The sequence below is a fragment of the Etheostoma cragini genome, chromosome 3, assembly GCF_013103735.1.
Source record: "Etheostoma cragini isolate CJK2018 chromosome 3, CSU_Ecrag_1.0, whole genome shotgun sequence".
Taxonomy (NCBI): Eukaryota; Metazoa; Chordata; class Actinopteri; order Perciformes; family Percidae; genus Etheostoma; species Etheostoma cragini.
Genome location: NC_048409.1, coordinates 4,760,266 through 4,770,528, shown reverse-complemented (window position 1 = coordinate 4,770,528; position 10,263 = coordinate 4,760,266). Strand labels below are relative to the sequence as shown.

The 10,263-nt window shown below is 40.8% G+C and overlaps 2 protein-coding genes across 10 annotated transcripts in view; one reads left to right on the top strand and one right to left on the bottom strand.

Moving 5' to 3' along the window:
• The window catches only part of nbeab (neurobeachin b), a 258,747-nt gene that overhangs the window by 190,556 nt on the left and 57,928 nt on the right, over positions 1-10,263 (top strand). For 7 of the 9 annotated variants that reach the window (XM_034866233.1, XM_034866253.1, XM_034866267.1 and 4 more), the window contains one exon: positions 715-851. In XM_034866233.1, the coding sequence (XP_034722124.1) occupies positions 715-851 (137 nt within the window). Of the gene's footprint in view, positions 1-714; positions 852-4,067; positions 4,220-6,602; positions 6,728-10,263 lie in introns of those variants that run through there. The other 2 variants (XM_034866287.1, XM_034866280.1) reach the window with 2 other exon arrangements.
• On the bottom strand, positions 2,099-3,916 carry mab21l1 (mab-21-like 1). The gene has a single exon (XM_034866595.1). It carries the CDS (start codon positions 3,527-3,529, stop codon positions 2,450-2,452), a length of 1,080 nt encoding a protein of 359 aa, XP_034722486.1. The 5' UTR covers positions 3,530-3,916; the 3' UTR covers positions 2,099-2,449.

Below are 10,263 nucleotides of genomic sequence, written 5' to 3'. Positions count from 1 at the left end.
ATCAGCTGACAGGGTCACAAACCCACCTTAACAATTCTGGATAATTATTTGGACTTGGGAACACACTTGTAGTTGTATTGTTTTCCTATATGTCTTCATCTTTATATGAGTAGGCATATTGGAGGATAAAAGCAGCTTTTTTCTTTTTTCAGCCATGTAAATTCATATGTCAGACCTCCACTGCAAATACGGTAGTGATAGCCCACGTGAGAGACATTAAGAATAGTTTCATTTTTTTTAAAGCCTTTTTTTTTTATTAACAGTGGTGGTTATTTGCGTTAATATCTGAAACGATAACAAAGCCCGTTTTTTCTCGTTAGTGCATTACTGTTTAATAAACGGAGATAACAAAGAAGCTACACAGCCTAGAAGCCAATGCAATGTAAATCCACTGTGTTCTGCACATAAGTGTATGTGCAATGCAAATACAAAAAAGGCATCCATACGTCCTTTGTTACGATGAATAATAAAGGCTAAAATAGAAATAATAGAAAGTAATATTTGACGGAACTACCAGCGTGCTTTTGATAATTCCCTAATATTTATAATCGCATGTTGTCTGATGCAAACAGGCCGCTGGTATATGATGGTGTCCCATATGATGGTCGACCGGATTTACAAAATGAGCCTCATCGTAGCCTTAAGTAACCATATAAATATGTGATTTATTTATGTTTTTATTTTTTTTTTATCCTGTGGCTGCCAACTCTGCAGGCCCAGTGGTCCTGAGCAGCCCGGCCCAGCTGGTGGCCCCCGTGCTGGTGGCCCGGGGGACTCTGTCCATCACCACCACGGAGATCTACTTCGAGGTGGACGAGGATGACCCCGCCTTCAGAAGGGCCGAGCCAGAGGTAAGGAACCCCGCAAGCAGCGCAGCTTTATTTGGACTTCCAACATGTCTCACAGTTACATGATTTTATTTTTCACTCTAATTGGCCGACAGGTAGCCTAGCAACTAAAAACTTACAATCTTTTTTCTAATAGGCCTACACAATTGTTGGGCAATAATGTGTAAAAGCGCGCGTTTTGCAGTTGTAAGGCTCGCTCTGCCTTGCTTATTTAGTATTTTTTAATGACGTATTGTGCGTAGAATTTGGTTGTATATCCCGGTTGGTTTCTATGTTGTGTGATTCAATTTGCTGCATCATTTATGCATTTTATTTGGACACATATGTGATGACCACGGAGGCCTGTACTCATTCTGCATGCTCAACCAGCAAACTGTGGTGACAGTTTATCAAAGTTTTGTCAGCAACCTAAAGTTTTCGCAGCAACCTAATAAATACATATAATAATAATAACACGCGAATGTTTTTTGCAAACAGGATTGGGATTTTTTTTTTTAAAGGAAAAATGAGCAAACTGGACGGCAGGGTTGCAGATAGTATAAAATGTTGTGTATGTTAATTTTTCCTCCCTATTTCCATATTTTCTTATTTCAGGTGTCACACTTAATAAAACACCTCCAAGAGCCAGAGACCCCGGAACTAAAGATCCCATTACAGTATAATTACTATTAGGCCTACTGTCAACAACACCTTTAAGAAAACCATAATGGGACACAAATATAAAACAGCTCGTTTTATTAGCTCTTTAAATTAGATCAAAGACAGAAATAAAAAAAATCAGATCACAGATGTTATAATCCAGTGTAATTCAAGTGCATTTTTTTCAATTAAACTGTAATATATATATATATTTATACTATATATATGTTATCATTTTTTTTTATCATGTAGGCCTAAAGCATGGTAGAGATAAACAACAACCAAAACATCTTTGAGTACTTTAAATAATAATTCAAGTAAATTGATGGAATGTTTTCAATGTAGCAAACGGCGTATATGTGCCTATCAAAATGTAAACTTTCAAAAATTAGACAATGTCCACTGAAACAGATGACTCAGACTACCACCGATGCAAGTATAAATTAATAACGTTTCTATAAAGGAGAAAAAAAAAAAGTTCAGAAGTTAAACAGGTGGATCCTATTTACGTGTCACAGAACAACATTCACAATTCCAGACCACTTGAATCACAATATGAATGTATTTACAGTATCAAAATGTACACACGTGTTCCTTTGTTTTCCTCCAAAGTTTGTCACGGGGCTTTATTTTAAAGCATTTAAGGAAATGTAGGATTTAGGCAACCGTGTGGCACGGAGAGGAAGCCTCCTGGATTAATGGGAGCCAATCATTTCAACTGGCTCCTGAACGTGAACACTGGCGAAAGGTGCAGGGGGGGGGTTGTAATGGCTAACTAAACTGCCATCAAAATAATGTCAAAACAGGCTCGGCCGAAACATTATCAACAATAATTTCATGAGATTTTGCAAATTGATTGGCAATCTTTTTTCCTGTTCATGTATGAGCCCCTCAGGCCTCTATAGGCGACCACCATTTTTTAAGACGAGGTGAACTAATATATATGTATATATATTTTTACCTCAGAGTTTCTCCAAGCTTTTGGGGTTGGTCAGTATTTCTCTTGCCAGTCGCCAAGTCTGTTTGGCTGCATTCTCTAGAGCAGAGTGAGGTTTTCCTTGAAACAGGTCTAAATTAGGCAGGAAATAATGCGGGCACCTTCTGCACTGCAAACATGAAATCAGCTGCAATAGTATCCCGTTCAGGCGGTCTCCGAGGCAGTTCTCATCCCAGTCCGACTCCCTGGGATGCTTCTCGCACTCGTAGGAAACCAAAGTTTTCATGTGGTAGTTGTTGAGGGGTTGTCCGGGCAGCTCCAGGTGACGGTCGCGCAGCGCCTTGAGGACCGACAAGCATTTCTTCCTGCATCCGCCCAGGATGAGACGGTTCTCGGCCTCGGCGAACTGCAAGACCCAGGCGTCGCTCTCCGCGGAGCTCTGCTTGCCGTTCAAGGAGTAGCACTCTTTGGATAAAAGATTGAAACCTTCCGCTTTGACTTCTGCCACCCGGTTAGGTCCCGGCCAGGGGATGTGAGGGAGAGGCCAGTGCGCAGCGCTTCGCGGCCAGATCCCAGTGCATTTGAAAGCCGGCGTGATTTGCACCACATATCTGTCTCTAATGCGCAGCTTCACCTCACTCGTGTCAGCGACCATTTTGACAACATCTCTGTAGCTGCATTTATCCACTGCCTGCGCCACCAGGGTCTGGAATCTCGAGCGGATCTTGCGCGCCGAGAGGTACCCGGAGGCTGTGATGAATTCAACCCAGAGAGACATGCTTCTCTTGCGGCCGTCGCTGAGCTTGAGCACGGCGCAGCCCGGGAGAGATCCGTCGTCCACAAAGTTGAACACTCCCATCTGATTGAGATAGAGCACGACCTCGAACTCGGTGGGCGAGATGACCTCCAGTCCCTCGAAACGGTTATCCATCTCGCTGAGAGAGCTGATGAAGCGGGGCTCCTGCACCTCGACCTCCTTCAGGACATCCGACACCACCTTGCACACCTCCCGGATGGTCTTGGAGATGGCTGCTTTTCGAGACTGACATTTCTCGTTGTAGTATTTGTTGAGGTGGTACACCAACTTTGCCTGGGCGGCTATCATATTAGGGCAGAGATCCGGGTTGTACACCGGAGTCTCGCAGTAAGCCGAGGGATCCAACGCGGCTGTTTGTACGGGAGCCAATTTTAGAGAAGAAAGAAATCTATTTAAAAAGAAAAAAAAAAAGTCTATTTATAAGACAGCTATTCAAAGCGGCGCTCAGTGCACATATGCGTTAAAATCATATCATAACATTCACTGCTGTTGTAGCGTAAACTGCATTGAAGTCCTCGAAATGATCAGAATGGCCTGCTGCTCAAAAGTCCATTTCAACCTTGTGATGTTCGAAGAAAAAAAAAAGAACGCCTTTTGGTTTTTCTCTGATCAATGTGCCAGTTTAGGAGTCCGCGTAATTGCGCAGAGTGGAGTGTGCCCTCCTGACGCAGGCGCCCGGTGTTGCTGTGTTTTACAACAGGAGACACACACACTCTTTATTATAAGGGAGGAGTTGAATCCAATATGTCCAATCGCTGTCCGATGCGTCACCGCTTCCCAGTTTATCGACAACAAATTCATCCCCGGGTGTTATATACAAGTAAAAAGTACAGGTACTAGCAGTATACCGAAGAGCGGAAGCACATCTACGCATTTGAAGAAAAAGGAAAAAAGAGCAATACCACTGCGTTACGTTGCTTTTTCTGGGACTCTATCTGCTGCTTTTGTAGTCCGCTATATTGAATCATATATGGAACAGTAGGTGGATTTAGAGTTGGTAAAGTATTTCGATTTTCGGATAATAATTAAAAAAAAAAAATTGCCATATTTAAAGATTTTCTTTTTCTCCTGTGGACCGGATTTAATTTCTTCATACGGCTTATCGGATTAATTGACATTAGAATTGAGTAATTTAGGGATACATATTTTTTTTTAAACCCCCAAAATATAGTTGTAATTTATAAATGTTGTTTTTGAAGCCATATATTAATAAAACAATCATGAGGCAGTTTATTAATTCGAGCTTTCAGGGTTAGTTCACTTCATTGGACAGCCTGGTAAGGTAGCAGCTTATTTCTGAAAGATGGAAAAGTTACCGCGCTCTTTATATTTAGCATTTTGATTATATTTTACACATGAATTATCGTGGATGTGAGTCATAAGAGAGTGTAAATCTCGAGTTTACATCAGGAGCTTGTATTAACTTGCAGATTGTTTTGCTCTTTTACTGCGCCAGAGCTCCTGTAATGTGCAATAATTCCACACCCAGTATTTTTTACACTCGTTTAATTAATAATAATGTAAGACAAAAAAAATATATATAACTTGGAATCCTGATCTTTTCTTTCTTACGTTGCTCATAAGTGAAATGCACATTGACCTATATACCAAACCACATATTGCAATGTTGTATGTGGGTTCATCCCTGTGAAAAAAAAGTGACATTGTTTTCTAATTGCTGGATTATATTGAAAATGCTTGTATTATGGAATTCATTTTTCTCTCATAAATCTCAGCATTCCAAATTCATCTTAATAAATAATATAGAATTCTGCAATCTGTCTTTTTTTTTTTTTTTTTTAACAAGATAAAGATTAAAGCAACCAAACAACAATAGCAGGAGAAAGGCTGTTTTCATTTAAAATAAATAAATAAATAACCACACAAGAAGCATTAATTGCTAATAATTCGGACAATTAAGATTGGCATGGCTGAAGTCCCAGTCTGATACATACAGTGCTTCACAATAAAGAGATGTTGCATCCACACTAAACCCTCTCTGGCTCTCATCACTGCACTGGCACTCCGTCTGGCAAGGTACAGTGCACGCTTTGAAGAGGACTTCAAAAAGATAATGCTGCACGGATCAGATAAAGAACACAAAGGCATTTACACTCATCTCTGCTCTAGTCAGAACTGCACACGGCCAGACATTGTGAGAGCATACAGCTCTCAGCTCTGACTCACTACATGGATGCGGCTGAGCGGGAGGTGGAGGGTGCGGGAATGACCCTGATAGATAGGTGACTCCCATTATCATCACATCCTGTCACGGACACACTGCCACTGATAATTCCACACTGTCACCAGGCAGAAATTACAGATATGGAGTTTTTTTGTTGGGACATGATAGAGGTATACTGTATTTAAAGGTTCATTATTATTTTTTATGCACACTTTTATGCACATTAACACTATGCACTGTACATAGGTTCTTAGCTACTGCACCTGGTTAACTGTTATTTATATATTTATAGGTTGCTTTATTTTTTATTGCATTTATTAGATAGTTTCCTTTTTATTATTATTGTTGCACTGTTGGGGAGGGAGCATGTCATTGCATAATCTGTTATTGTAATGACAAATTAACACCTTGTATCCTGAATCCTTGAATCATTCTGAGAATAAATAATACAATGATATTGTGGTTATTACATTTAGGTCTAAATAAATTTCCCATCCAAAAATGTATTTTCTCATTGACATATTTCTGGAGGATATGGAGGACGTTATGGAAGGTTTTCATATGGTGAGAGGTAGCTAAAAGCCTCGTGCCCTCTCAGGCTTTGATACTCTTTGCTCTCACTCTCTCCCTCTGTCTCCGGCCCAGCAGGTACTTGGCTGTTATTGAAACCAGACCAGCCTCACTCAGAATCTAGTTGCACCTCTTGAGTTTGTGCTCCGGCCTTTGGGGCGGGGGGGGGGGGGCATTTTCATTGAGATTACCACCTCTTAATCTATAGCATGTGTGCTGCACAGATCTCACAGTAACTCAACCTGTTCTGCAGCCCCAAGACCCGAGCAGTTGTCAGGTCTAGCCCAACAATCCAATCTTCTCATCCATTTCTTTACCATTGCAACATTGCGAGCTTTGTTGCTTCACTGGCCATCCCGCTACACTACTGGAGGCCCGCCAGTGTGATATATGAGGCCATGATTCCAGTACAGGCCTATTTCTGACCCAGCAAAATGCATGCACGGTTGTGTAAATCAATACAATGACTTCTACTTCCCCTAATTTTGCACGAGCATGTGACCCTGTTTTGAAGGCCTCTTTGTTTCCAGAGCATGCCTCTACACTTATTCATTTTTTCTCCTCCATTTTTCTTTTTCCTTTCTTCTAGCAAGACTGATCGTCCTGTTAACATGGCCGGGCATAAGGTCAATGGTGCTTGTCTGATGGTCGAAATTGCCCTTTGATGACACCACTCGTACTTTGAGTGACTTGAAAGGGGATTCGACTAATTGTAGCCAAAGTCATTAAATGTATGTTGCTTTATTTTATAGTTCATCCTCGAGTCTTCGTGCAGTATTTATACTCATGACTTAGTAATATAGATTTAATTAACACATATAGGTTTATACACCAATTAGCAGAGTGAACTTATTTTATTTACATAACAGTATGTGACCTCAAGCATTTGATGAAAAATAACAAAAGTGAGTCTGCGTTGGGGGGGGGGGGGGGGGGGGGGGGGGGGGGGGGGGGGAAGGAAGGAGGAGAATGTTTTACAATAACATTTATGGATGCAAAGTTTTAATTTCCTGTATTATCTGATGTCTATAAACTAAATCGTCGATGATGTTATGTAAGTATCTTATTTAGCAGATTTTAAGCTGGATCAAGACCTTTATGACCGGCAATCCTCTGACTGGTATCATATCATAATTATGGGTGACGTTTTATTTTATTTTAATAATCCTATTACACGAGAACAAATGAGGTCTGCCATATGCTTTTTCATTACATTTTAGGGGTCATATAGTTTTGAAAAAGAGACTCTCAAGCCAAGTCCCATACAAAAGGGAGTCTACCAGCTAGCTGCCTACTAATATGCAGATTAGTCAAAGTGGCCTTAATAGGATGACATATTTCTATATAAATCAGATTAAAAGCAGTGACACTTCAGAGAAGTGACATCAACACTAGCTGTCAAACTGTGAGAAATAATATACTTTAATCTCATGGGAGAGCCCCTCACTTTGACACATTTCCTATAATTTTATTTGTCACAAGATGAAATTGTCATTGGGATTTTTAATAATGGAAAATTATTATTCCAAGCAATATGGTGTCTCTGTTGGAGGCCAGTTAATTTTTGGGCCCGGAGCCTCGCTGAGGACCCCCTTTGGATTGTGTCCATTCATTTGTTTTATTCTCCGCTGTTTATGAGCTGCCTCCTTCGGAGAAGTCAGGAAGCTGGACCACATAGCCAGAGGCTCTCAGAGAGCCTCCAGTCGTCAACTCAACAGGCTCTCTTCACTATAAACCATATGTATAGCACACACACAGAAACACACACACGCACACACACACATGCTAGAAAACACCAAACTTATCAGCATGGAGGAAATTGTGACAAAACCAAGAGATGGAGAGAAGTGTGAATTATAAAACTTAATTGATTGTCTCAGCTTTATTTGGCCCTTCACCCCTCCCCTCTGCAATATGGTACGCTTGTCAGCCTTTGTGATAAATTGCAAGCATGTATTTGCATGAATTTAACAGGAATACATTTCAGTTGTTCAGTAACATTCAGTTTTGTTTTCCAAAATAACGATCCAGAAAATGCCTGCGTTGCTTCACAAAAGGCAAATACAGGCTTATGTTGTGTTCAGTAGCCTTTTTCTTATTATTCCTGCACAGGTTATGCAGTTGGCAGTTGAGTGCAGAGAAAGTGCTGGGGCAGTGCTTTCCACTGGTTTCTAAGCACACAGTTTAGCATTGTATTCTGTTGTACATGACAATGCTGAACATGGAGTGTGTTAGAGACTGGAGCAGGACTGTGGCTTGATTGGTTTATTATCTTTATCCAACATGTTTATTTCTGTTGTGTTTTTGCAAATGGGTAGGGCCCTGATTGTTCTCAAAGAATTGATTTGTGAGATACAGTTCCCTTTTATTCATCAAAGGAAACTTCATGCCTGACTTTCATCATTGTCAGTCGTAAAAAAGGCAAGCATTCAGCAGCAGCAGTGTGATTAATCTCAATGTCTGCGAGATGTCTACCATCTAAAGGTGGGCGCTGTAATCATCTGCCCACTGACCCCATGATGCTCGTCCACAGTCTTCTTTGCAGCCCCTGTGTCTTATAAGTAATTTCAAAACTGAACCCAGTTCTTTCCCACTTATCGTGTGATCTCAGAGTAGGAGAACATTGATGCACAAAAGGAATGGAAGAACTGCTGGCATATTCTAGGTCTGGGGTTGTTGGTAATCAAGTGCTGCCGATGATGCCAGTGATGAAATTAGGCAATGTTGCTTAAATAAGGGATGAAGGGTTCATAATTGCCAGTCCTAGAGATCTGAGGTGCCGGGTGCCAACTGTCAGAGCCAGGCTAATGATGACAAATGTCTCTCTAAGCAGATTGCTGCAGCAGCGAAGGGTGTGCGGCTGAGAAAGAAAAACGCAGAGGGCCTAATAAGAGAAAGCCCGTGCGCACATATTTAATGACCTACATGGAACCACACCTCTCTAACTGATGGTCTGCCTGCGAAAGAACTAAAGCTTCATGCTGCTACCATAAGATGGAGGAGTCCCCTACAGTAGCTGGGACTGATATTAATAGTCATTAATCTCTATGACTACTAAGAATCATTACTATCTACTATCTAACTAGCCTGCAAACTTGTCAAGTAGATTCAACAATAAAAATGTGTCACGTTGGAAAAGTTAGCTCTATGTTTAGCCAAACAATCCATCAACTTGAGTGTAGAGGACATGCAAGCATGTAATAACATTGTCCTTGTTTGTGCTGCAGTTTTCTTCATTAGCTTTTCTTTAGTTGATGTTTTGGTCATTATTCTCCAAAGATGGCAAAGTTTTTTAAAAGATACATGGTTTCTTACACACTGGGACATTTGCAAAAGGGTGGTTAACATGGCTAAACTGTTGTTGGGTAACGGGGCTTTAAAAAAAGTGTTTGTGTCTTAAAAGTAGGCTTTATTTGAACCTTTTTTGTAGCAAAGAGCCATAAATCTAATTTCACTTACTGTGACGTAAGGCTCACGCTAATAAAAGAGCAAACCCAGAGTGTTGCATGGCCAGATTTCCCCAATTTGTTGCATGAATGGCTTTTGAAAGGGGTCCCTCTTTGTACAAAGGGAGTCTCGTCTTTGTTTGGTTTCGCCCCATCTGTGTCATCTGGTGGTCTGTGCAAGAGGGCGGTGTCTCGGGGTGCTCCCCAGCGGCGATGCCAGTTGTTTTATGGACTCGATGGAGTGGTGCTGGGAGTTCATAAGTTGGCTGGCCCATTGTGTGCCGAGCCCAGCTGACACGTGTGAATTGACTCCAGCATATTGACAGATCATTTCCATTAATGAATCGGAGGAGTCTGCCTTGTTTCACTCTGTGATTTATGCCCTTGCTTCATCATCCTCTTTGCTCAAGGTTAACTAACAGCCCCCCTGAAAGACTCAACCCCAAATTGCATAGATGAAGCCCTATTCAGTAGTTTTATGCATGGATGGATGTACTTGTAGTAAGTGCTTTTTATGCATTTTATATCTTTTATTCCAAGTGAACCTATTTATATAACCCAAAATGACAAGTTTGTCTCAGTAGATTTTACAATTTGTACAACATATGCCATCCTCTAACCCTATACTTTCTCAGAGTGGTATTTCTGATGTTTATATCTAATATAAGAGCTTCTTGGTTACATTATTGTTGCCTAGTAATTGTTTCAGAATGTAATTGTGCGCGTTAAAACTGCCTACAAGAAATAACAGTCAGTTATTACCAAGTCCCCTTTGAAAACTGCAGCAAGTTTACATTTCTCAAAGAGCTGATTTCCTTAGT